Source organism: Pithys albifrons, chromosome 4, assembly GCF_047495875.1.
Source record: "Pithys albifrons albifrons isolate INPA30051 chromosome 4, PitAlb_v1, whole genome shotgun sequence".
Taxonomy (NCBI): domain Eukaryota; kingdom Metazoa; phylum Chordata; class Aves; order Passeriformes; family Thamnophilidae; genus Pithys; species Pithys albifrons.
Window position 1 is genome coordinate 12,077,503 of NC_092461.1, and position 27,197 is coordinate 12,104,699.

The 27,197-nt window shown below is 42.3% G+C and overlaps 1 protein-coding gene across 7 annotated transcripts in view; it reads left to right on the forward strand.

The window, feature by feature from the left end:
• Window positions 1-27,197, forward strand: part of SLC66A2 (solute carrier family 66 member 2) — an 80,207-nt gene that overhangs the window by 34,071 nt on the left and 18,939 nt on the right. For 6 of the 7 annotated variants that reach the window (XR_011697679.1, XM_071553478.1, XM_071553477.1 and 3 more), the window contains one exon: window positions 10,161-10,377. Coding sequence is in view for 6 of the 7 variants with exons in the window: in XM_071553478.1 (XP_071409579.1) it covers window positions 10,161-10,377 (217 nt within the window). In the remaining variant the exon portion in view is untranslated. Of the gene's footprint in view, window positions 1-10,160; window positions 10,378-18,102; window positions 18,208-27,197 lie in introns of all 7 variants that reach the window. The other variant, XM_071553480.1, reaches the window with a different exon arrangement.

Below are 27,197 nucleotides of genomic sequence, written 5' to 3' on the forward strand. Positions count from 1 at the left end.
TGACATTCTCATCGTCCCTGCTTATCTTGCTGTCAGAAAAAGAAGTCTCTTTCTATAGTTAGCAAAGGAAGGCGTATCTGGCCAAAAGAAGAGTGAGCTTAGCTCTTATCTGCCGCCTCCATCATCAGCACCATTGGGAGCAAATGCCTTATTTCACAGCTGTGCTTGCAGATGAAGGGTTGGGGACTGCTTTAGTTTGACTAGTAGTGGGATTTCTTGGTGTAGGAGGTGAGCAGAATCAGGACTGTTGAAAGCCTTGGCTGCCCAGATGGTCAATACTCTGTTCTGGTGCTCCCTGGCCTTCTCATTTCACTGCCATGCTGCACCTTTAGAGGATTTCCTCCTGAGGTCCGTACTCTCTCTGAGTCACATGGTTTCTGAAGCTGTTGATGCTGCTTTCACTCCACCTTTTAAATACATAGCTTATTTTCCATAGCACTAATTCCTTTGGGCCACAGCTACCTCATTCCAGTGGCTTTCCAAGCCTCCTGATCTGCCTAGTTTTTAGTCTCTTTTCCTTTATCAATCATCTCATGAGTCAGCTAATCACTGCTTTTGCCAGCTGTTGAGAATCTCATGGACACAGTGACTAAGAAGAACGTCAATGCGTTGGAATACAAATAGGAGAGAGTTCTGTACTGAACAGGCAAAGTAGCAGTAATTGCAATAGTCATGCTTCTGGGTAAGCCAATCTTGGCAGAGGAAATACAGTCCTATAACAGCCTTGGTTTAGATGTATCTGGGTTTAAGTGCCTTGCCCTAGTAGCAGTATTGGCATGTATCTGTGGTGGTGGTTGGTTTGTCGTTTTTTGTTCTCCTAATCTTAGGGGCCTACTCTACTAATGTGCCAGGAGTACAGACCTGGCGTTTTCTCTCAGCTGGATTTGGGAAGCAAGCAGAGTTTGGTTATCATATGTTGCACAAGGTAGACTGGTACAGAGTTGCAAGTATATCTGCTGCAAGATTGCCTTGAGAGCATCTTTGTGTGGAGAACTCCAAGGAATCTCCTTGCTTTGGAAGAAACTAGTTCAGAGGGCTCTTCTGCAGGCTTTTTGTGGGATGGTCTGGGGCAGGAGTTTGTTTCCAGTTGCCCTGAAATTGAGTACACTCAGTGGTGTGCAGAGATGTGCTGTACGTCTCCATGTGGATTTCCCAGCCCAGCTGGCATACACGAGCAGTTTCTGAGCCCAACAGCTGGAACCTCTTTGACGGACTCCATACTTGTTAAAACTTCCTCTATATTAGAACAGTAATCCCTTTGTTCTTCCCTGGTTGCTTTTATAATTTTGCTTTATTTTTAATGCTTATAACATTTGCAGTGTTACTGTAAGGAGCAGGTATGTATGTGTATGCAGGCATTTTAAGTGTATTTTATAAACAAATTAAAATTTTGACAGGGCTGGTAACAGTGCAGCACAAGTGATGTAGAAATTCTGCATCCTTTCGTAAGACAGTGGAAAATCTCAAAGATGAGTTAAAGGTCAACCTAATTTTGTGGATTTATATAACTGCATTTTTCTCTAAATTTTTTTTTTCCTCTTCACTGTGAGACTCCTCTAAAGTGAGCTGTGTACAAGGTAAATTACACTGCAGACAGCACAGCAAAAGCTGTCAGCTGCACAGGATGTGCTCAGGGTACAAATATTTTCATTTAGCTTTTCATTCTTTCTTGTCCCGTGTGTTGTTAGCAGCAGGGGTAAAACTTTCTGAGTAAAGTGTAACTTTTAAACTGCTGTTCTCTAAGGGTTACAAAATGGTCAATATAGGTGTTGCTGCTAATTGTCTCTAGTAAAGATGACTGTGCTAAGTGGTATTCAAAGGTTTCCCAAACCAAAGGCTGTAAAATCAGGAAACGTAGACCATTAACAGGAAAGGCAGGGTGATATGAAATAGAGTGTGGATTGTTTGACGTTTTCATATGTAGCAGTGCATTTGTGCGGTATTTTTTTCAAGTAGTTGTAACTAACATGTGTCCCTTAACCTTGCAATTGCTAATTCCCATTGGTGAGGAGGTGGAGGGGACCTCATAGGATCCAAAGGGGAAGGACAGGGCAGTTGCTGGTGTTTATAGGTACATTGTGCTGGAGGACAGTGTGGAAAGTGAGTGAAAAGCCCTGAGTAGAGGGGACAGTGCTGCAAAAATGTCAGGCCACTTATGTGTAATTTTTTTGAGATGGAGGAAGAAGGGTGTGTAATAACCCTGGTGGGGGGTAAAAAACATGAACCTGGTGTGACAAAACAGAGACCTAGCATAAAAGATTTCAGGAGATGGTGACACCACATAAAATGAGGCTACAAAACCCAAGTCAAGTACTTGCCTTCAAACTAGAGATGACTGAGGGGAGATAGGGATAATGTTGATTTAGAGGAGGTTTTATCAGACTTGAACTTCTAATATCAGGTGGCTTTAATAAACTGAAAGTCTAGATGTGGCCTGGAGAATGCACTCTGTGGGCCAAGGGATGTCAAAAATTTTATTGAATGGGAGTAATTTGTTCAGTATGGGCTGGGGTGATACTTTCAGAAATATGCAAGACCCTTTGGAATATTTTGCTCCCATCTTAGACGAGCTAGTGATGGAAAAAGTGATGGTGTTTGGGTACAAGTCAGTGTGAAGGCCAGATGACAACAGCCTGTACGAGGGAAGGTTTGAGAGAGATGCTGAAGTACTGTGGTGACAGGGCTGAGCAGATACTTAAAAGTACACACAGAGATGCAGAAATTCCTAGGTCACGGCCCAGAAGGAATGGAGATGGAGAACACTATCTCTTTATAGAGACTATGCCAGATGGTGGATTCCTTAACTTATTTCAAAAGGACAGTGGTTTGGATCAGAGCCAGAAGGTTTTGGTGCTAAGCTCTCATTTCTTCTTTTTGGTACCATGAGTGAAAGATAACAAGTCCCTTTTCAGTCCCAGTGAGTGTAAAAGAACTGCTGGCTTCAGACAGCATTTGCAGGTTTCTGTCAGTTCTTAAAAAAGGAAGAAAGAAAATCGAAATCTATCAGTTCTCACTGTCTGACTGTAATGCTGCTTCCTTCCTTCTTTCTGAATCTGTAGATGAGGAGATTGAAAGAAGCAGCTATGGATCACCTGGTAACAGCCATACAGAGCCTTGCTGCTCTCTCACTCCATTTATTTCCTAGGTGCCCTGTGGGATATGCTGGAAATTTAGAACAGAGGATCAGAGTAACCCACCTTCTGGCTGGGAGCTGCTCACAGTGAGCAAGGTGAGGAGTGCTAGCCCAAGTGCTTCTCTGTAATCTGGCTGCTGTTTTAAGATGAGGCAGCCGAAATCAGGATTGTCAGGGAGACAGCTAATGCCTGAGGCAAATGTCTGAGGATTTGCTGCAAGCTGGAGGACTGCAAGTCTCCTTTTCAGAATCCACTGCCTGGGTCCTACCTCCTGTGGCAGGTGCCTCTCCAGCCCTCTCAGAGAATGTGGCAAAATTTGCTTATTTTAAGATGCCACTACTGAGTGCAGGAACTGTGTATAGCTTAGAGCACTCATTTGAGGTGTGAGAGGTCTGAGTTAATTTCTCTTGTCAGCCTGGGAATACAAGTCTGCATCTTCCACCTGTCTGAAGAGTTGCCCTTGTTGCCAGGCTGGGATGAGGAGTGGTGTCATATTTACGTGCTGCTCAGAACTGATCCCCTTTTACAGTAGAGACCACAAGTTCTTGAGACAACCAAAAAAAGCAAGTGAGGGGGAGGCTCTTGCACCATAGCCCAGTGGCTAAAACCCCCAGGCAGAGCAGAGAGTTGCAAGTTCCAGCTCCTGCATCTTTAAAGTATGAACATTTTACAGTAAACAGACCATGGATAATACCCTGTAATAATTCTCAGCCATGACTGCATTTTGTAACTGTTCCAGGTTGGCTAAATTGCCATTATCAGGCTCTTTCGCAGCATCCAAGCCCTGATTTCTTTGGATTCTTGTGTTGTTAAAGGAGGCACTGGACATCTGACCGCTTGGGCTGGACTCCTGTGATCGTGTGACAGGAGCAGACAGGTCAGCTGGGCAGGCACCATGGTCCTTAGTTGATGACAGAAATTAATGTTAACAGCACCACAGTCTCCCAAAACACAAGAACTGTTAGGTGTATACCAGGGGGGAGGAGAATTAACTAGCCAATCATCTGTTTAGAAAGGCACTCAGGGGTAGAGACTGTCCAGCATGCTCTTAGGATGAATTAGTGAGCAGTGTTTTTCATATGGGAGGTCGAGTTTAATTATGGGAGGCAGTCTGGGTGAATGACTGTGAATAACGGGTGTAATAAGGAGTGGGAGAGAGCAAAGTAAAACCAGTGGCCTTCATAAGAAGGAAAGAGTTTATTTCCTAGGTGAAACTGTACAAAGGGCTCAAATGCCAATTCTCCCACCTTGCAAAGACAGGCAGTGTAAATTGTGAGGTTTTCATTGACCTCAAAACCAGGAAGGAACCAACCAAGACGTGGGAGCTGCGTGAAATGTCTAAGGATGAATGTAAGTGAATGTAGCACAAGGATGTAGGTACAGAATTAGAAAGGTCAAGGCACAAAATAAGATGCAACTAGTAAGAGAAATTGAGAACTACAGTAAATAATTTTTAGGATGTCAAAGCCTTTGCTTCACTTTCCCAAAAGAAACTCGCATGGTAGCTGGCTTGGTATAAAATGCTTCTTGACTAAAAATAATGTAACTATTTGGACCTCTGTGTCATCCTCAAGTGAAAGTTGATACTGTGGATTCTTCTTTGTGCCACTTGGCATTTATACCACACCAGAATTTTGAATTTACTACTTGCATTTTGGCCTGACTAGTGCTAACCATGGTTATTTGCAATGCTGTCTCTGCCTGCTTTACATTTTTCATATCTGACACGCAGTGTGCTTCCCAGAGGAGGTCTTTTAATCTCATCCTTCACCCTCAAGCTGTGCAAAGTTTTCTCTAGTCTGTGCACAAAGAACCCACTGAGCTGCTCCTTCCCCCAGCATCAGTAGGATTTTCCAACATAAATCTCTCATCTATCAATGGATTAACATGCTTAAAATGCAGCTCGCAGAGTGGATTAAAGAGCTTGGGCATGGGTAATAAGATACAGTAGCTTTCACAGTAGTAATGCCAATGCCGGTCCATGCAGGACATTGGTCACTGACTGAGAGTTGCTGCTTGGACTGCATTGGCTGGATATGGTCACAAACTCGCCTTGTGGATTTCTCTCTGGGCAGGATGGGAAACCAGTGAATGAAGTGAGCTGTGCAAGCAGTGCCTGCCATTTCAGGGAGTAGAAAAATATGAATCCAGATTTAACTTGGACAGTTTTTAAGATGTTTGCCAGAAAAAAATTACGGTGCAGTGGGATTTACTGTTTTGTCTTTTTAAAGAAAAGGGATCATGGGGGTGGCAAAAATCCCAATATTATATTTATTATTCATTATTTTCTTCTAATAAGAATAATGTTTGCAGTAATAGTTATAACTTTGTTCAGTTCTTGGATAGCATGGTCCAGGGTACTGATTGGTGTCCTCTAGTTATCTTCTTGGGACAGGACTAGTCTGTTCATACACGTGGATTTCGTTCCGTTTTTAAAACAAACTCCTGCTCTTTTTTTAGCATTTTAAAACCTTTTTTTTGCATGTACCTGTCACAGTACTAATCACAATCAACATTTTTTTCTTTGAAAGTGTATTGCTCCCATTACAGAGCTAATGTGGTTGGACCCCCTTGAGAAGGGAGCAACTTGGAAAAATGAGTCACAGTTTATTTCCAGACCTTGAAGTGATGATGGGTATGTGTTTTTTTCCCCTCAGAATTTTTGAAGCCATTTGTCAAAGAAAATAAGCTTTAGCCTTGGTTAAAAAAAAGAAACAATCATGTGGCAAAACACTTTAACAGTTCAACTAAGGGCCAGAGAAAGTACAACCCATATGAAAGGTCAGGTTTTTTAGTAATGCAGTGTGGTGATGTGTAGTGTCCTAAAATAGACTTCTGCATCTGGAAAATACATCTGTTAAGTAGAGCAATTAGTGATTATGTATTGGGTTGTTTTTAAAATAACTCAGATGTTTTCCTGCAAGGCTGTTACCAAGGTTATTGGTTATGATGGTTCTTATCTCTTTTTGTCTTCCCTTTCCTTCTTCCCTGAAAACATTACCAAGCAAAAATTATAGCAGAAGCCAGAACTTACTCAGTAAATTAGTACAGTGAAATGGAGACTGTCTAGCACCATGGCAGTTTTGAACAAAAGAAAATCTCAGTCTCCTTCCTGTGCTAGTAATTAGCTCTCCTGCTTCAGCTGGAAGCCCTTTTTCATACAGTAGTTTTCTCATCTGTGTTAAAGTGTTTGCATGGATTAATGGATTTTGTAGCTGGCCTCATGGCACCTGTGTGAATGTTGACTTTTTGAGTTCCATGAGCTTCCCTAAACTTCTGCTCTCCCCGTGTAGTTTTAGTTCTTTGATTTTTATTATGGAAATGAACTTGGGGAAATAAGGATTTGTTGTCCATGGATGGGTATTGTGAAAAGGATCTTTGAGCATGTAGAGAATGCAGGAGGAGAAACACAGTGTATGCAGGGCAGACCTGACAGCTGGTAGGAAAGTTTAATGAGTGAGGGGCCAAGGGTCTTGCATGTCCATGCGTGGTAGCCAGATCCAAACAGATGCTGTTTGATCCAGGATTCAAGGAATAATGACTGTTAAAGCCATCTTGAGAGCCGAGATTGTCTCTTCTAGGGCTGGAACTTCTGAAAGAGTGTGACCCCAGCACAGGAAGGATGTTGGAGCACCTGTTTGAGCAAGTCCAGAGGAGGGCCAACAAGATGATTAGAGGGATGGAGCACCTCTCCTATGAGGAAAGGCTGAAAAAATTGGGATTGTTCAGCCTGGAGAAGAGAAGGCTTTGTGGTGACCTAATAGCAGTGTCTTCCAGTACCTAAAGGGCGCCTACAAGAAAGATGGAGAGGGACTTTTTACAGGAGCATGTAGTGACAGGACAAATGGAGAGTGGATTGAAACTGAAAGAAAGTAGGTTTAGATTAGATATTGGAAAAAAAATCTTTACTGTGAGGACAGTGAGGCACTGGCACAGGTTGCCCAGAGAAGGTGTGGATGCCCCACCCCTGGCAGTGCTCAGGGCCCAGGTTGGATGGGGCTCTGACCAACTGTGTTCCTGCCCATGGCAGGGTGTTGAAATGAGACGATCTTTAAGGTCCCTTCCAACCCAAGACATTCTGTGATTCTGTGATTTTATGTGTTCTTGCCTATAGCTGTCACTAGTTGCTGGTTTTCAGTGTTGGTCTGAGACAGTACCTGTTGAACGCTGTGTCCAAGTTGAATGACTCCTGCTGTAAAGGAAAGGAAATTTTCCACTCAGCATGTTTGAATGTGAGAGCTCTGAAATAAAATGAAACACTTGCCTTCTTGAGGATTGAAGTGCTTTAGGTGTCTATGAGAACATTTTAGAAGGTTTGAAGAAATAATCTGGTAAAAGCAGTTATGTTTTAATCAAAAGACTTCAGTAGCTCTCCTTTTCTAGATTGGAGGATGCTTTTTTAAATGGTCTGAGCCCTCACTGACTTTTGTTTCTCTTAGCCCTATTCTCTTCTGTTGTTTGCTGTTCTGGCCCCATTGTGTGCCAAAGGCCTCTGTCCCAGAGAGCATCTCTTGCAAATGTAATAGTTGCATAGTGTCAGATTTGTGTCAGGCCATTTGCTTGATATTCTCCTGAAGCTGACAAAAATAGTGTAAATTTACTCTGTTATGCCTCTTGCTTTGTTATGTTGTGCAGATGTAGCTCGGGCAAAGTGAAAGAAATGGGAGTTTTGAATGTCTCTTAGTCCTTCTACTTTGTCAGAGGTTCCTGTTGACTCTCCTCCTCCCCAGAAAATGCAGTAGAGGTAAACTAAAATGGGTAATGATTTTCCTCCTTTGTGGTTGTCTTCTGCCTTCCTTTTTCTGCTTGATCCTGTTTTGTTTTTCCTTCACCTTTAACAAAGCTCCAGAGATGCATGATGTCCATGTCTTCTGTCCCTGAATTCTGAAGCCAAGGAGCTACTAGCATAAAATACTGAAAGTCAGCATTTACATTGGCAGTAGTTTTGCCACAAGTTATTTCATTGAGTTCTGAGTGATGGCTGACAGTGCTACGTTTTGGGTTTGGCTCCTGAATAGTTTTGCCTGCCTCTTTGTATGGCAAAGTAAAAAGTAAAATGATTCATCTGGGTGCAATCAGTAGGTGTCCTGAGGAATGTCATCAAGTACAAAAAAAGAGGATGAGGATTTGATAAGGGTAGTCTGAGGGCCAGACTGATAATGATATGGAGGTGTGAAAAGATACAGAAAAAAGAAACAATTACTTGGAATGTATATGTATCCTTAGGCAGCCAAGTGCCTGTATTCCCATTTCACTGAAATTGCTCTTAGTGTTAGTGGAGGTAAATGTCTTCATTGCCTGAATTAGCAATAGGACTTCTTTTGTAGCTTTCTCTATTAGTTCTGAGGTGGCAGGGACAGAAATCTTGTGCTGTGTTGCATGTGTTTGGGCTGGTTGTAATAACCCTCTTAGGACAATGGTTCTTGGTAGTTAACAGAGTCCAGCTGGTCTGAAGTAGGTATTTTTAACTTAGGGTGCTTTTAAGAAAGGAAGGCAGGAAACCTACAGCTATTGTTGCTGACAGCGAAAAATGCCTCAAAATAAATAACTGCTAAGAAACTTTTTATCTTTTTAACAGCAAAGGTATTTATTGACAATGTTGGAGGCAAGCCAGTTCATATTGGGAAAAAACTTGCCTAACTTGTTTGTGTAAAATAAGCCATTTATACAGTCTTGAGTTTATCTAAATTTCATATTAACGACTAGGTGAAATCTTGGGCAGAGCAATCCTTTTGGCTTGAAATTTGGGTGGTGGTCTCCTGACTTCATCCCTCAGGTGGTCTTGAAGTGTCTTCATCACTGTTGGACTTGTGCCTTTTCTTTGTTTAATGACATGACTTGTCAAACTTTTGAAATCTTGGCTTTAACTCTACAAAATCTTGGCTCTTTACCATTTCATCTTACTGAAGTGTCTAGCTCACCTTAATTTATGGCTGGTCTCTATAATTGCTGGACAGTGCGTACCAGAACAAAGCGACTCCATCACTTCATGCTGTTTCACGAGTTAAGCGGCCTTGCTATGCAAACATCATTCTGCAAAGCAGAATTAGAAATTTCACAAAACTAGAGTTTTTGGTCTCTTTTCATTCAGTTGCATTCTTATTATTAAAAATAATGCTATTATTTTGTTATACAGTCAATGGTTATGGGGTTGTATATTTTATTAGTCATCACTAAGACACCTGCATATCTTCCAGTGGGACACTGCTCACATGGCAAGCAGATGCCATGGTTGGTTTGTTCTTTTTCTCCTGCTCTCAACGGAGGATATTGTTTTTTGTGGTACAGCAATTTGTTCTGATGGATGTAGAAATGGTTGTCCACCCTGTAGTCATTGGCAAAGGTGAGAGCAAAGCACATTTTGCTTTGGAGAAAAAAGTGGTGATGCCTTTTTCCAGGGTGGAATCTTGCCACAGTCTTGTACCTGCCTTGGTAAGACTGTGCCCCCTGCACGTGGCAGCTTGCCCTTCACTGCTGGCAGCTGCACAGCACCAGGGAACAGAGATGTGAACTTGAGATGACCTTCTAAGGAGCTTGGATTGAGTCAGTTTGAAGGTAGAGATAATGACCTAAGAGGGAGAACACTTACGTTGCTGTGCTTGGGGCTGTTCTTAGTATTGTTTTTTGTGAAATGTTTCTTATGCCAGCTCCACTAGAGTGGTATCCAGAGTCCTTCATGAAGGTATTGTTAAAATGCTTCTTTTTAAAAAGTCAGCTTTTTATACATATTTTGCTGGTTCACAAGGCTTTTATTGTTTCCTTATTGAACAACCCCCAAAAATATTTCTGAAATCGATACTCTTATTCTTTATTTTTCATGTTGTTTTTGTGTTTGATATTTTTTGGGGTGTTTGGTTGCTTGATTTTAATTTTTTTTTAATCCTTTCCCGCATTATCTCCCACCCCCTACCTCCAAAGACTGACTGTGACTCCCTCATGCTTCCCACTTCTCAATTCCAGCCTGATTAACTTTGAGTTGGTTGAGAAAACATATTTGATTCTTCTTCCATTCCTGTTCTGTTGCAGATTTTGACTTGAACTATTTTTGGCATTGGAGCAAGTTTACAGACTACGTGCAGTGTGTCCTCACCTTCACTGGTGTGACTGGTTACATCACTTACCTCTGGCTGGACTCGTCTCTCTTTGTGGAGACACTGGGGTTCCTTGCAGTGTTCACCGAGGCCATGCTGGGTGTTCCCCAGCTCTACCGCAACTACCAGAACAGATCTACAGAAGGAATGAGGTACGGTGTTTGTCTTACGTAAAGCAGGTTAGTGTGTGTGTGTTGCTGTAGGTTACCTGTGTAGTGTTGCAATACTTTTCCAGGAAGGACAATGTCACATTTCTTATTTTTACTTGAAAATACAGCAGCTGTCAGAGGAGACTCTCTGTCAGTAGGAGCCGGTGCAGTGCTGCTGAAGGCAGAAGGGAGCTCCATTACACCGCTGAGGTCTGACCCCATTATCCAAGTCCAGCTGTAGAGTTCCAAGGTGAAACAGGTTTCAGTGAAATAAACACGTGAAACTACTGCTGTTGCCATTAGCAACATTTTGCAGTTCAAGCTGTGCTATGCTGGCAATTAGAAATGGACTAAAGAGATCTTACATATCAAAACTAATCAAGAGGATCAAAGTATTCTGAGCCTGCAGCGAACAACTGTCAGCGTAACTCATATATTAGCTCACCACTTTTTCTCACATATCCACTGATCACTTTTTTCATAATCCATTATTACATCTGTAGCAAATGACACGAGTATTTATTTTTGTGTTAAAACTTGAAACTGACATTTAAGGAAGCTCAAATGAAATGTTTACAGTCATGACTAGGAAACTCTCTGTAAAAAAGTGTGGGACAGAAAACTTTAATCTTGTGCCCACTCTTGGGGTGTTAAATTAGTTTATTTTTTCATACTGTTTACTGGATAACTCAGTGATAACATGAAGATTTCCCAATTGCAAAGGCAACTTTTTGAGAGAGAAAACCTTCATGGCAGTGCATCACTGCACTGGTCTGTAGAAAAAGTACAGCAGCAAAATCAGTTCTCAGTACTGTGATCATTTGTGACTGTAACTGTCTTTTCTTTCATTGTTTTGTAATGATGTCTCATTGCTTTAAAATCTGCTGGGGTAATTTATACTTTGATCAAAACAAGCAACTACTCACTGCCACACCCAAACCAAAGCAATTCTGTCCTCTATGTGTTCACCTTGTTCCCTTTACATGTTTGGCTTAAGCATGCTTATATTGGCTACTCTTAAGTTCTTTACTAGCTTGAAATGTTGTTGAAGGAATGTTCAGAAATTTACTTTGACACTTAAAGCATTTTCTAAGTGGGAGCCCCTTTGGCACAGAATGAGTCAGGATTTACTTCCAAAATATTGGGGTTATTTTTCAAACACCTTGGAAAATTCTATACCTGTGATATCCAGAAAGCAACTTACTTGCTAGACCTTCTTTATGCTCTGGTTTGACTTTTCTGTTTCTATTTTTTATCTGTGAATCATAATGCCATATTATGATAGCCACTGCCAGGTAGTGTTTTACTTTATCTTAACTCCTTTCTGGGGACTTGAGTTTCAGTTTTCCACTTTCCTGTATATCCTATTTAGCTAAAGGAGAAGAAAAACCCCTTGTTCTTCAGGACAAGAGTTTCTTTGTAAAGCATTAAGCATGGAATTACCAAATTCTCATATAAAACTGCTTGGCAAAAGTGCTGTGTTCAGTCAAGATAAACTAGCATAAAAGCTCACGTTCCCTTGCCATTGAACACAACCAGGTCAAGGATAGCCACCCACCTTCCTTATCAGTTGTGCCCAGAGGTTTATCAGAGTGCATTCCCCTCTCTAGTTCCAGTCTTGAAGCAGTGCTTGGTATGGCACTGAACACTGGTCAGTCTGGGGTCTGATGGGACAGTGCATAGCTTTATGGTGCTGTACTGCAGTGGGAATGTGTTCATACAAATGCATGTGTTAGTGCTCGTCCTTTTTTCACACTGAATTGCAGTTTTATGTATGTTGCAGGTACCACACATACAGTTTCTAGTGCTATGCAATCCTGAATTGACTGAGTGGTCTCTAGGCATTACTGGACTGTTCCTGCTGTGAGTGACTTCTGCTGGTGTATTGCCTTCTGTTGAAGGAGCTGTTGGAAATATTTCCTCTGAACTTCTCTTCCTGTGCCTGCTTCTCTGTCTAAAAGCACATCAGAGAAGAGACCCCAATCACAGAAGCACTGAAGAGGCATGGAACAGTTCAGCCAGGCTCTTAGGACTAAGTTTCTGAACTTTCATGGGTATTTACCAGGGTGGGGCTGGCTGATGGCCACTGCTCTGCACAGTTATTTACTGCTCAGCGTGGAAATAACATGCGTGTGGATTGTTGCATTGTGAGAAACAGTCACACTGGGCATCCTCTGCCCATCAGATGGGCCGGAATGGCTGCCTGCCAGCCATGCTCTTAGCAAGCCTCAGTGGCAAAATAAAAGAGATGAGTTTCAAGTGTCTTCGTGACTTTAGGCTTAATGGGGAGAGCAGTGAGAATTAAGCTGTTCTGTTTAGTGACCTTTGGGACAATCGTCACATCCTGGTTGAAGGTGGTTACTTCTTAAACCACAGTAGTTCATCTGTGGTGCATGAGTGGTGTCTGTGTTCCTGATAGAGATCACAACCTTTACTGCTGTCAGAGGAGGGGTTGTTTGGAGGTCCTCACGGCTTGACTGAGAAAAGCAGTAACATGCATCTGTCTCTGAACTGGGACAGAATGGGACAAAGCAGCTGATATATTTAGCAAGTCTTTTTTAGCAGATAATTTCTTTCATGAACATAAACTGACATACAATTGGAGAACAAGCTTACAGTATGTGGCCACATCTGACCAGAGTATTGTGCCAGACTCCTGATACTGTTTTGTTTCTGAAAAGAGGTAGAACCACTCCCCCCACTGCACTTCCTCCCCAACAGCCCCTGTTAAAATGAGAAGTTGAGGACATCTCATACTTGAGGCAGCAGTCATTTCCTGATAAACAAAACTGGAGACCAGGGCCATCAGAGGACAGCTGGCTGTGGTGGCTGGCAGGAGACCCATTAGGAGTCTGTTGTGAAGAGGGTCCTGTAATCTCACCTCTCTATTTCCACCTGCTACTGCCTGAAATGTCCCTTACTGAAAATGGCCTCTGTCTGAGGTAAGGATCCAGAGGGTATCTGCAACTTAATCAGTTATGTTTATTGTAATAGAGCATGGCTGGAGTGAAGGAATCACATACTTTGTAGTGCTCCCGAGAATGAGTCTGCTAGTTCTTTGTTATCTGTGTTCTGCTGAATAGAGCTCCTCACATTTTTATGTCTTAATTTCTCCCTTCTTTCATTTTTCTTCTTTTTGTGGCAATATGACTACCAGCTTCATCCCCTTTTCTGAGTGGAGACCAAAGGAGAAGTTGGAAAGAGATGGAAACAATAAAATTAGAAAGGAGTACATGCATGCTGAGTAACAGTTTTTGTGGAGGGAAGATAGTATAGTATGTCCTGGTGGGCTGGTGATTGGTGGGTGGAAATTTTCCTATGATTAAGTAAACAACTAAACTAGTCGAAGGAACAGAAATTTTCATTATGTTCTCTTTGACAATTCACCTGATTACATTTGGAATTAGTACTTCGTGGAAACTTCGAGCTCTGTTCAAGTGTTTAAGTGCTTTTTAAAGGTTGCAAACATAAATAGTATAGTCATAGTTCTATAAATTATGGTACTAACCTTGACAGAAATGCTTTTGTAATGTATTGTGTTCATACCTGTCAAAGAAATAATCACTTAATCTCAATTCTGTTCAAGAACGAAACTAGTTCTGTCAGGTCATCTCATAAAAAAATAATTTAATGACTAATTATTGGGAGGGATTAGAATTATGATTGTGTTAGAAAAAGGAAAAAAGCAGCCTCAGAATTTAAGAGCTTTAGAATATAGGAGGCATCCTGTTATGTGAGAAAAAAGCCGTTATAAGGTTAAAAGACTCCTAAATTTTCTTTATGTGGCAAAATATTTCAAACTTGACACTTCCCCTCTCCCACCTTTCAGGAGTCACAGATGACTCTGTACAGTTGGGTCTGATGGTCGTCATCAACTGCTTTTGCTTTGTGACAGAAGCCATACAGAAAAGAACTTACTCTGTCACTTTGTGTCCCACTCCTAAGGTACTTGCCTCCCAGTCACTTTCTAATAAACTGCAGTCTTGAGAAAAGGCAGCGTTCAGTCTAAGGCAGTGGAGAGGGAAGAAGGTTGGCTCTGGATCTGGCAGCAGCACTGCTGAGGGGGACCTGCTGGTCAGTGCATTGGGAGAATCACATGCTAGTGGGAACAAGATCTTTTCTGGAGCTCCTGTAGGGAGGAAGTGTGTGCTTTTATGCGAGGGTGGGAAAAGCCTCTGAGGGAGGAATGGACTCATGCAGGCACTGCTGTTGTCATGCACTCATCATAATCCCACCAGACCTGCCTCCACCAGAGGAGGAGGATGGAGGGTGTTCATCTGTAGGTTTGTGACCAAGCTGTAGGTGTGTGGTCCTACCCAAGGATGAGATAACCCTGGGACTGCACAAAGGTTGATTTGCTCCAGGATGGTTTGTTGTATGGAATTTCTGTCTGCTACCCTGTCCTGCTCCAGAAAAAATAACATTGTTGAAATTTTTTTGCAAAAGCTTGTCAAAATCACCTGACAGTAACTCCTGTTTACTGCCAACTTGTGCTCCAACCCCATGGAGCAGCTGGTTTTTTTTTCAGTCAGTGCCTGGAGTTCAGAGCTGCTGCATGGAAGAATCTCCCCAGTCTAAGAAAGAGTTCTGGCAGTAGGACTGAGCTGAGCTGCACATCTTGAAGTCTCAGAAGCCACAGTCCATTGGATGTGCCCATCACTTCTTAGCATAGAAAAATGTGTGTTCAATTAAGTGATGTCCTTTTGCATTAGTTGTTGAGATGCTGATGTGCACTGTTGTCTCTTCCCTGGCTGCACTCTGGGCACAGCATGGCACTTGCTGTGCCTGGCTGAGGCTGCATGAGCAGCTGCAGAGTTGGAAGGATGCAACCAGGGAAGGGCTGTGTCATCCCTCTGTGAGCTGTTTCCCAGGTCTCTCTTCCAGATCATGGACAGTTTTCAGTCTGCTTGAAAGGAACCTCCTTTATGCACAACTTTCTCTGTCACATTTGTCTGATGTTGGGTCAGAGCCTGAAAACTTTGCTACTTGGAGACAACACAGTCAGTGACTTGCTTGTGTGTTGATAGGAGCCTGTCTTGAGAAATGCAGCCTGAAAAGGCTGAATGAGGGTTATCAGTATTTCAGTCAATCAGGTTACTGTGCTATGAAATAAAGAAAGTATTAATTTAGTCCCTGCCATGGCTGTACTGGGTCACTCACACTGATTATCCTGCTTTAAAAAGCACAAATCACTGGAGAAACAATTGGCATTTATTGTCTCAGAAGCTACTGGAGTCCAGAGCTGCAGGTTTTAAGAATGCTTTTCCATTCAGAAATGTTTTACAAGCTGCAATGCCATTTTGAGCTAGTTGTGAGCGAGTGTTTATCTGAAATGTGTCCAGTGAAATAAGTGTGGTGTAAGAAGTATGAAAGAAATAAATTACATTAAATGTATTCTATTATACATATATATTTAATATATTATTTCCTCTTTCCCTCTATAGATAATGTTAAAAATACTAGAAGACAGTATTTCTTAGGAAGATAAAACTTTGTTGCAGGGTGCTTTTATTTAGTACTGCTCTACAGCTTTTCCCTTTATGACACATGCTGCTTTTTATATCATTTTTTAAGATAAACTTTTGACTTCTGAGAATGGTGTTTGTCCCAGAGACAAACCCTGGCTTTATTCCAATGCTGTGAAGATTAATGAATGCTGCTAGATTTTTCTGCCTCTATGGGATTAGTCAGGTGCTGTGATGAACAGATATGCAAGGCCTCATCAGGACGAGCTAACCAATGTCTGACCACCTCCTCTAGTGAGATTTGAGGTTTAAGGAGATTGGGCAAGTGCTCTAAACTTGTCACTGGTGTGGTTTCTTGGGACTTTCTAGCCTGTGAGGGAATTTATTTGTGAATAAGTGGAAGAGCTCCAGTGAGTTACTTCCTTTGGAGTCATGCTGTTTAAAAGAAAACAAACAAACAAAAAAACAAACCCTAAGCAATAGAGAAGTAGCAAGAGTTGTGGATGTTTCTTCTCAGGCACCAACTATGCATTAGCTTTTTGTGACGTTAGAGACAAAACACATCTATTATGGCAACTTTGTTACATATCTGTGCTTCTTTGGGGAGGCTCAGTAAAGGAGTGAGAGAAATTAACTGGAAAAGGACTTTCAAAATGCTAAAAAGGAGGAAAGTTAAAAGAGGATGGTGCAGGCAATGGCAATATTGAATGTTAGGGGTTTTTCCCCCCCCCCCCAGCTCCTGTTTCTCACTGTCAGAAATTGCATGAATGAGAGCAAAATCAAAGAAATAGGAGTAGGGATAATGGCTGCATATGTCAGAGGTTTCCTTTTCTAGGTATGCCACATCCACAGAGCAGACACTGGCCAGTACAGTTGTGAGCTGAGTCAGTAGTACATTGTGTCCAGTCTGGGACTAGCACCAAGGAAGATGCTGAACAGAGAGAGAACTGTTTCTCTCAGACTTTGGAATTGTACCCTCCAGGTGCTGATTAAGCAGTGTCTACTGTTATTCTTAAAATAGCTGCTTTATGTATTAAACAGAGAAGATGGAAGAAGGGTATGGGACTTTAGGGCCATTTAGTTAAAATGAGTAAACAAACAAAAAACCCCAGAATAGCTTTGTGGGTTCAAATCATCTGACCCAACTAGGAAGCAGGATTTATTGCAGAAAGCATTGTGTAGACAGTCATATGAGACTGAGTTATAAAATAGAAAGTAGTTTGTGACTAATTAGTAACTAAAAGGTAAAATCTTGGGCCCTGGCAAATAGAGAAATCAAGGTCTTAAGTGTGAGCCAGAATGTAATGGGTAAATGTAAAATTATCAGCACTACTTAAAAGTGCTTTGTACTTTACACTGCATGGCCCATTCCTTAGTTTCACTCTCTTTCCTATTGCACTAAGTTAAACAAAACTGTCTGTCAATGTGCTTAAAAATTGCCTTTTTTAAACTGTACTTACCATTTATTCACTGTAATTTTATGATTGTATTCTTTTCTTTTCCTAAATGCTCTCTCTACCCAGATTTTAATGTTGTCTCTGAGTCTACAAAAATTGTTGTCATTGCTTCTGAGGCTCCAGCCAGCAATTCATACAATTTTCTAGGGAAGTTTCACTTGTTTCATTGTTTTACTTCAGTGGCATTTCTTTATTCTGCTAATGTGGCACTAATCAGTGGCTTGCTATTGTCCTTTATTGTAGCCTTTATACGAAGTATTCTGAGGTTTCTCATTTCTGGATTTTGCATACACATCCAAGCTTGCAAGAGCTGGGGGTGTAGTCAGTGAACATTTTTCATGACGGGATAGACCTGGATTTTGCACAGCTGTAAGGCTTGCTTCTCTCTCCCTTAACCTTTTCATTTGTGGTTCTAATAGACACAGGAAATTCAGATCCCCTTCCCAAATCTGCCTGTTTTCAAGTTAAGAGACTGAAGAAAGTAGTCTGTAGTCCTCAGAAGATTTCTAGTTTCTTCCTCCTTGAGAAGTGTTACTACATCAGGAAAGTAAACAGACTTGGTCTCAGTGCCCTCAGGATGAGAGCAGAGTCCTATTAGCATGTGAACAGATAAACTGAAACAGAAGCAAATGGATTCTCTCCTATTCTTCAGACCCTCTTTCACTTTTAGCAGACCTGTGATCAATGCCCCAGGTTCAAGGACCTTCACTTTCTGCTTGACTTTCTGCAGATATGTGGTCTCTGGGTTGCCTGTGCTGGGGTCAGCACTTCATTCACCTCTGTGCTCTCCTGCTGTGTCTCCCCAGAGCTGTTCTCTCAGGACCTGCAGCAGCACAGTATGAGGCTCCAAGAGAGTTCTTTGTGTCCTGTGCACTCAACACATCTGAGAATTTCAGGAACTGAAGGAAGAGGCAAGTGGAAAAATCCAGGAGGCAGACCTTCCTTCCCTCACCCTCCCAGCACTTCTGACAGTATGAGCAGCAGTATCCACTTGCCTTAAGCATCCGTAAGGTTGTAGCACAGTGTGGACTGCTAAAGCTCTTGCACATACTGAACCTCTTCTCTTCCCTTGGCACCTCATCCCATCAGTTCAAAAAGTAAATTCAAAGCAAATGACTTCAAACCAAAAGCATTCATCTTTTACAAATAGTTCAATGGTTCAGTACTGTAATAGCAATAAAGCTCTGTGGTCATGTTTAATGAGTGTTCTCTTCAGTTGGTGCTTCTCTCTGTGCCCTGAAAATCTGAATTACAAGAGAAAATTTATTGTACTTTTGTTGCAAAACCATTCCATTAAGTTTATGTGCTCCATTTTCTGCTGGCAAGGAAGTGTCATGCAAGGTGTTTTGCATAGTTAAGGTCAGGTCAAGGCACAAAAGGTCAGAATTGAGCTTGTCTTCATGGCACCTGAGAGATGAAAGTTTTCTAAAAATGTCTTTTTCCTCTGTTATGTAACAAATTTGGGAACAAAAGTGCAATTCTTGAAATTCCAGGTCCTGTATTGTTTTGCCAGAGTTCACCACAGGCAGTTGTGTGAGTGGGATAACTTACCTGCTTTTGTGGTCAACTGAAAGTTGACTCCCTCAGTGCAGTAGGACTGGGTGGGATTAGAAATATGGAATGGAAGTAAACTGAGATTCAAGTTTGAAGAAATGTAGGTTGAAATGCAAGGGTGCAAATATCCATAATGGTAATACTGACTGTGATGAAGATTTGTAAAGTAAGCAGAGTGGTGACGAATTTAAGTAGTTACTAGATGAGCCAGAACAGCAGAAAAAAAGAGCTTGAAAGAAAGGACTTTAGGCCAGAAAATGACTTTGCAGGGTGGTCTAGAAGGGCTGTAAAGAAGACTTGGATAGAGAATGGGAACTGGGCAGATCTGGGTGGGTCGACTACAGAGATTTACTGTTTCAGGTTTGACCTGTAATGGTGCATTTGATCCCCTGCTCTTCAGACACAGAGGGGCAAGGAAACAGAGCAAGAGTGGGAAGTGCAGAGACTCACATTCTGAATATCTGCCCAAAAACTGAGACAGTGGAAGAAGCGCTTGTAGCATTCTTGAGTGGGATGTAGAAACAAACAGAACTTGATGTCAGAAAAAGCTGTTTCAACAAGGCTCAAAGGTAGGATTTTAATTTGTTCTGGGAGGGATGGCTGGGAGTGATATATGTCCACATCACATAAGGGAATGGAATTATATGCCAAGCCAGATGTCCTGGCACTGTCAGGCAAGTTTTCAGGGTAGTTGTGGAAGCCTTGTCCCTTCAGACACTGTCTTGTATTAGAGAATTTCCTAGAACATAGTGTGCAAATGAGCAGATTGCAAGAGTGTGGCAATGATGATGGTCTAGGGGATGTCTGCCCTTATTGAACTGCAAGCACCCTACTTGGGCTGAAATTTTAATACTTGTTTCATGCCAGTGTGTGCAGGATGTGATTGTGATGCTTTTATTTCCTCCCTACAGCATTCAGTTCTGTCTACAGCAGGGCTTTAAAGCACTTCAAAGTTCTGCAACCACTGTGGGTCAGTGGTAATGCTGCGTGTGGGAAGTGACTCAGAAGGGGTTTATGGTGGCACCTGATGACAAAGCACAGGTTTCCAGTTGGGCCTTGCTTTGAGAAACAGAACACAAGTGTGTGATGTGTCACTGTCACCATTAACTTCACTTCTGTACCTCTGTCTGCACACGTGCATGTGAAAAGGGGAAACTTGGCATTTCATATGAAGAATTGGGTGCTGACATACCATCATATAGAGCTTGCAAGGGGTTATTTCATAGAATCAATAGGGTTGGAAAAGACCTCTAAGATCACCAAGTCCAACTATTAACATAACACTGCCAAGTCCACCATTATTTTGTTATAATGGTAAGGTGTTCTGGAGAAGAAAGCAAGCTTTGTTTCTTGCAAAAATACTAACCTTATTTCCAGGCAGTCAACTTTCTCCCTGAGTGATCACTCTTATTTTATATACTGGTGTGTTTGGGGGTTTCATTTCTCTGGTGTTTTATTAGAATGTGTGAAGTATTTCACTAACTGAAGGATGTGATTATTCATGAAAAGTGATGACTGCAATATCATTAGCTTTGTCCTTGGGGGTGCTGGCTTTGAAGACTGCTGAACAGAGTAGTCATCTAGAACAAGGTAAGTGCTAGACTGTTGCCTTGTGTATGTTGACCAAAGTGATAATTGCAGTTACTGAATTGGAATACTGGAAGTGTGCTCAGGTTATGTACTGGTTACCATAGGAAGATGAAGGGAAAATGCACTCAAATTACTTTGAGTTGGATGAAGAGCCTGATGATTTCTTTATTGTCTTGGGCTGGAAGGAAGATTTAAAAGAGTTTATTTGAGCCTTGGGATGCACAGCTGTGCTGCAGCAAAGCTCATTTTTATCATGTCTTTTTATTACCTTTCAAATTGAATGTGACCTAAGTTAATTTAGAACTAGAGAAGGAAATACATTCAATGGTGTTACACAGCGGCATAAGTTGCCATCTCTTGGCATTGGCCTTGTGGAACATAGCAGTGATATCCCTTCTGGCAGCAGGCAGGTTGCAATAGCTGGGACAGGGTGGGGCAGGGTGGGGCAACTCGCCCTGCAGGGAAGCAAGCCATGGGAAGAGTGCCGCTTCCTGGGTTTTGCTTCTGGCCAGCTGCATGGCAGCAAGGGCATAGGGACAGTCCTTTTACCACCCAGCTCTCAGTGCATGGGCTGGGCTGTGCCAGGTGGCTGAAGAGAACATGGGCACCATGAGAGCATCTAGAGCAGCCTGAGCCAGCAGCTGTACCTACAGCTGCACCAACGGTAGTGCCTTGAGTGGGAGGTGAGAGACAGGGAAGGGGGGACAAATCCTCAAGAACAATTTCACGAGTGAGACGTTGAAGGGTGGTGTAGTGTAGGTGTGCTCTGCACCATTTTCATTAAGTTGACACTACCAAGTGCATTGGCAGCTGACTGTGTCACTGTGAGCAGTGAAGGGCATGATTTGCTGCACTGGCATCTGAGGAAAGCCCCTTCCCTGCCATGAAGCTTCCCAATCTGCCAGCAGCAGAAGCAGAGCCTGTCTGATCCATGTTCATACCACATGTCTGAGCAGACCTGAGCTTTGCAGACTGGCCAGCATCCATCTGTGTCTCCTGGCAGGAAGGGCACTGGTGTGAATTGTGGTTCAAGTCTTTCTTCTGAATTCACAGAAGAGATTTATTTTCACATCTGTTGCACAGAACTTGGGATGTGTTAAGGACTTGGGGTGTTTCAAGCTGCTCCCCTTCTTTCTGCAGCACAAGTTGTAGAGTGCTAGAAATACTTTGTAGCTGTTGAGGTTTACAAGTTTCTGGATCCTTGTGGGGGTGACAGTGGATCTGTGGATCTTCTGATGTCCGAGGTAATCGATGAGGAAATTGATCTTGAAGAGTTCAAGGTGTATCCTAGAAAGAAGAGCAGTTTGGAGTGCACCCTTAAGGAGGAGAGTCACCTGAAGAATGTAGCAGACCCTGTAGCCAGTAAAATGTTTCCATCTATGCTTAACAGAACTGAATAGCCAATTAAGTGATGACACGCTGTCTACAAGAAGTAGAAAAAGATGAAGTTGTAACTAAAACTAAAATTCTTAGTTCTTTGTTCTGCTGCTGCTTGAACCTGTCTTGACCTCTTCTGTCCGTCATAACTCAGCCTACCCCAACAGACCCTTACAGACTAAACTTTAGGTATAGGTGCTGGAAATAGCCAGAGGCCATACCAGTGATCCTGGACTATCCACTAACCCTGTGTGGCATGTCTTGTAGTTTCCCTTTGACTATCCTTTCACATACATGTTCTAACAAATACTGGATTTTGGGTTGGTGTGCTACATGGGGTCAAAAAACCTGACACACTGCCACCCTTGGGAGCTCCTGGGAGAAAACAGATATTCGTAAGGAAAAATAATTAACAAATACCCGTTTACCCTATTTTTCCATGTAACTTTGTTGTTTAACTACATCTTTTTGGGTTTGTTTCCCTGATGGTTTTCCAGAGTTAAATCCTCCATTTCATCTTTCCTCAGCGATGTGTACAGTCCCTGAAAATCACAGGAAATTTCAGATAGTTTGCTCTTGGGTTGCAGCCCGCTGTGGTATCCATTGTTTGTGGATATGCCTTTAACTCAATTGCTTCAGCTTGGTTACAGAGGTCCAAAATAAATGCTGGATCTCACTTCCTGCATGCTTTTAACTCCTGCTAGCATTGTGGGGCTGGACAAATGTTTTTCTCGGGAGATGGTCAGTGCTCTGGAGATGCTCCAGCCTCAGAGGAATTGTTTAAAAGTGAGGTAAGGCACCCACACTGAGCAGAGAATGGAGAACTGGTGAACAGTTTCATGCTTGGATTCCCAGCTGGCTGTGCAGTATTTAAAGCAAGATCCATGCTTGTTTACACAGAAGGATGTGTCTTAGGATATGCACACTTAGTTTCTAGAATTTTAAACTTCAGACACTTTGGATATCTAATCCCAGTGTTTTCTTACTCATTTTTCTTTTTTTTCTTTTAATAATTTTTGGCAGGCTAACAAATTTGGTTAGCATCAGGAGAACTCCTTTTTTTGTTAAGCCATATGGCATTATGTTAGGAACAAATGCTCTATTTATTAATTTTTGTTTGTTTTGTGCACTGTTAAAAATAACATGGCATTCATGTTTCTTGTTTTCTGCTCTGTGTTTCACTGTTTTAGGCAGCCCAGCTTCTGATTGAAGTGCAGTGTTCCAGATGCTTTCTGTCTTTTCTAAGCAGACTATTTTGGAACTGCAAATGGGAGCTGAAAGTTTTCCAAAGTCAGGATGTTATAACTGAATCTGCCTTCTCTTCCAGACATTCCCAGGGAAATGGCTTGTGGGAGTTAACAGCTTAAAAGGTTGCAGGAGAGATACCTTCTGTACCTTCTTCCTCACTTTCCAAAACCAAGTGTTCAAAATACTCATTGATAGGCTGTTTCAATGTGGACTTTATTCCTGAAGGAAATACTATATTGTCAGCTCTTAAATGATTTTATTCTGCTTTTATATCCCCAATCATTTAAAGAACTGTCACCATTTTTTAACAGATACGAAAGTCAAGTGCTAATATATGAAGAAATGTCTGTAAAACTGTGTCAATCTAATCAGATTTTTTGATTCACAAAACTCTTGTCATGGTCTAGTACTTGGTCATGATGAGGGGAAATTGTGATCAATTCCCACTAATTCTGGAATAAAAAGAGTCCAGGCTAATTATCTTCTATTTTAGCTCACTTCTCTTTTTAGTTCCTTTTGCCTGAGGTAAAAGAAGAAAAAAAGGCAGCAACTTTCAAAGTAGATAAGGTCAATAAATTTTACAGGTTTTTCTGTTGAAAGTAACTCAGGAGTTTTGAGTTCCTTGACCATTTGAGCACAATTAGCCCCACGTTTGTGACTGCAGCAGGATGTAATTACATCAGGGCAGCATGTACCTCCTGTTGCTATTTGTGCTGAAATCTCTGGTCAGACCACTACAGGATTTCTTAACGGAAGTCACCATCTAATGTCTGATTCTCTTTGTGTCTTCCAACTTGCAGGGTATTTTTGGGTTTGTGTGTTAAGCTACAAAGATGCAGAGCCATAACACTGATGTGATCTACAGTGCAAATGGGAAGTGAATGCTGCTGTATCTTTCTTCTTATGTAGGTTTTGTGCTAAGTACCAGCCCGTCATCTTCAGGCTGCTGCTCTGCAGCCCTGCCAGTGTGCTACTGTTTGTAAGCTGTTCTGATGGATGGTTGCAACTAGTCTTAAAACAGATTGGTTTATCCGGGAGGAGGAAGAGAGGGCTCCACATATCTTTTTTTTTTTTTTACAAGATCCTTCTTTTTAGTAGTTTTTGTTTTTTCAGATGAAGGAAGAAAAAAGGTGTAACGAGAAAGCAGTGAGCAGAGTTGTCTCGGTTTGAGGGGAAAAACCAAAATGTTTTACCCACAAGCAGGGGAGGGGCCTCCTCCTCAATAATCACACCACTCTTTATCAAATTTAAGAAAAGGAATTTTAATACAAGAAGGATAACTGCTATATATATATATATATATATATATATGTAAACAGACTAGTGCAACCCACTTCCCCAACACCATAAGAGGAAAAAAAAAAAACACAACAACAACAAAACCCAGCAGGTTTTCCTCCGGGAGAAAAGGTTATACTTAAGTGTCCTTGTCACAGCCCGCTGGCTGCAGAGTGAGTTTCAGTCCCTCTCCAGCGAAACAGACGAGCAGTGGGCTTTCAGATGGACTCAGTCTCTTTCCCCTGTGTTCCCCGTCCAAGAAGCAGACAGGTACGAGCAACCAGCAGCAAATCCAAGGCAGGTAGCAGCACGGCAGGAAAAAGTAATCCGAAGTAGGCAGCGGCAAGACAGCCAGGGAAAACCCCAGCAGTAACCAGCAGGGCAGCCTGCCTCCTTGGAGCCCCCACTCCCCCGTTCCGCCGAGCCAAGACTGAGGAGAAAATCCAAAAAAAAACCAAAAGAGACAAACCTGCCCCCACCCCAGCGATCACAGTTAACTACTTCTTTTGTTAACCGCTGGCCTGGGCAGTTAAGTGGCAGGGGAGAGAATTTACATAATAATCCCAAACTACAACAAGAGTGTACAAAAACTGGTGGAAAATCAGAGACTTGAGACTGCTGCAGCCAGGTTTTGAGCAGAAGGAATGAAGTTGCTGAAAAGCTTTGATTAGAGTAGTATTAATCCTGGATAAGGTGGATTGAGGCTAAATATCTGGCTAATACCACTGTTCCACAAAGAGAAGCAACAGAAGATGTTTTGGATTTTTTTTCTCTTTTGAACCCACTTTACAAGCTCTTCTACATCTGAATTATTCCAGAGGTATTCTGTAAAAATTGTAGTTTGTTGGCTGACTGCAGGCACGGTGTACTGATAGGTGGTTTTACTCCAGTTGCTGTCACTTCCGAATTAATACACAACGTACATGGAACCTGAATGAATCAAGTTGTTCCATGAGAAAAGTGAATGCTATTTTCCAGCATGTCATTTATTTATTTAGCAAATGAAGATGCGTACAGCGTGTTTATGAAGTTTACTACCAGTGGTAGAGAACAGCAGTGCCATAGGGCATTTTCATATTACCATATTCTAAACCAGCATTTAGCAACCCACCCCTAGTCTAGTGTCTGATCAGAAGTGCTGGTGTCTCTCTGAGAATTTAGTTACAACAACAGAATAAATAAGTGCTCTTTCAGATTTTAAAAGCAGTTGATAAAATCCACTTGTGGTCAGTTGCAATTGGCGCAGATTTGACACTTATTGCTACTACATTAGCAGCTCCTTGTATTGAGCTCAGCTGTAAGGAAGGCGCTTGATTTTTGAGAGGTTTGTTGTCATTGGATACTGCAGGACTGATTTACATTATTGGGAGCTGCTATTTTTACCTCAAGTCTGCCTCTGCCTCTGGCAATACCAGCTATTTGAGCGCAGTTCCTGCCTCCTACCTCTCCAGTTGGCATCTCTGTTGTCACACAGCCCAATGCTGCCATTTGTTTATTTCTGCATCCCCAGGTTGCTCTATGGCACTGCTCACGCATAACCTGCTTGCTCACTTGTGCTAAGAGCAGTTGTGCTGTCCTACTACACCGTATCCTCCGTATCAACAAGGCAAGCGTGTCCTGCCTTCCACATCTCCCCAGCTTAGCTTTGGGCTATTTCAGGAAAGATACCTGTGTATTTACTCCTAAATCCTGCTTTGTGGTGTGGCCAGTGCTGCACAGAACAGCTTCACTTGTGTGACTTTGCAGATACCAGGAAGGTAAAGCATGAAGTTGATCTGTGAGATAGGTTGGGACATTTTTGCTGCATGCAGCTTCTTTGTGCTGGGCTATCAAGTCTCGGGCAGTCTTGATGGTGGGCTCTGACTGCCAGTTGTAGCAAAGCCTCATCTGCATTGACAGCACAGCATTTTCTCTTGCACGTGAGGCTGAGGGCCAGGTGTGCACCTGTGGCCTGTGACCTGCTAGCCTGTGGCACTGCAGGTTGATGAGCTGAGGCCAGTTGTACAGGGCTCAACAAAACCAAGTGCTGGATCCTGCACTTGGGATGCAAGAACCCTGTGCAGCACTACAGGCTTTGGAAAAGTGGCTGGAAAGCTGCCCAGTGGAAAATGACCTAGGGGTGCTGATTGACTGCCAGCTGAATATGGAGATATTTGAAATGTGTAGACTGTGGACATAGTTTAGTGCTGGACTTGGCAGAGTTAGGTTAGTTCAGGTTAACAGTTGAACTCGATGATCTTAGAGGTCTTTTCCAACCCAAAGGAGTCTATGAGTCACTCAGCAAATGGAGGTTACAACAGGGCAGTGCATGAAGGGTTTAGGTGTGCTTTCCCCTTTTTTCTGTTCCTTTCCCACAACTAACTGAATATTCCCATTTCTTTTGGGCAATAAAACCAGCTATCTGCCCAAGATAGGTTGGTTTTGTTCTTTTCTACCCCAAAAATAAGAATAAATACAAGAACTAGGACCTCTTTTCCCCAAGTGACTGGGTGAATTTGAACCTGTGGACAAAAACTGGCTTTTCTGTGCTGTGTGGCATCCTGGAGTGACATGATAGCTGGAAGTATGAGAACAGTGATGGTGTATCCATGTGATGCATCATGCACAGTCATGCACGCACTGTTGCATTATTGTGAGTGACATTGTGCAGCAAGGACAAAGCAATTGCAAAGCCCAGATTAGGGGAAATGACCATTACTATTGTACTGAGCACCTGGAAATCAGGATTTCACAGAAGCGGTGTTGATGGTGTAAACTTCATTAAGACCATCACCCAGCCTCCTGAAGCATGAGCCTGTGATGTGGTAGTGGGGGCAGGGGCAGCACTATTCCATCTGAGATGCAATGTGGATGT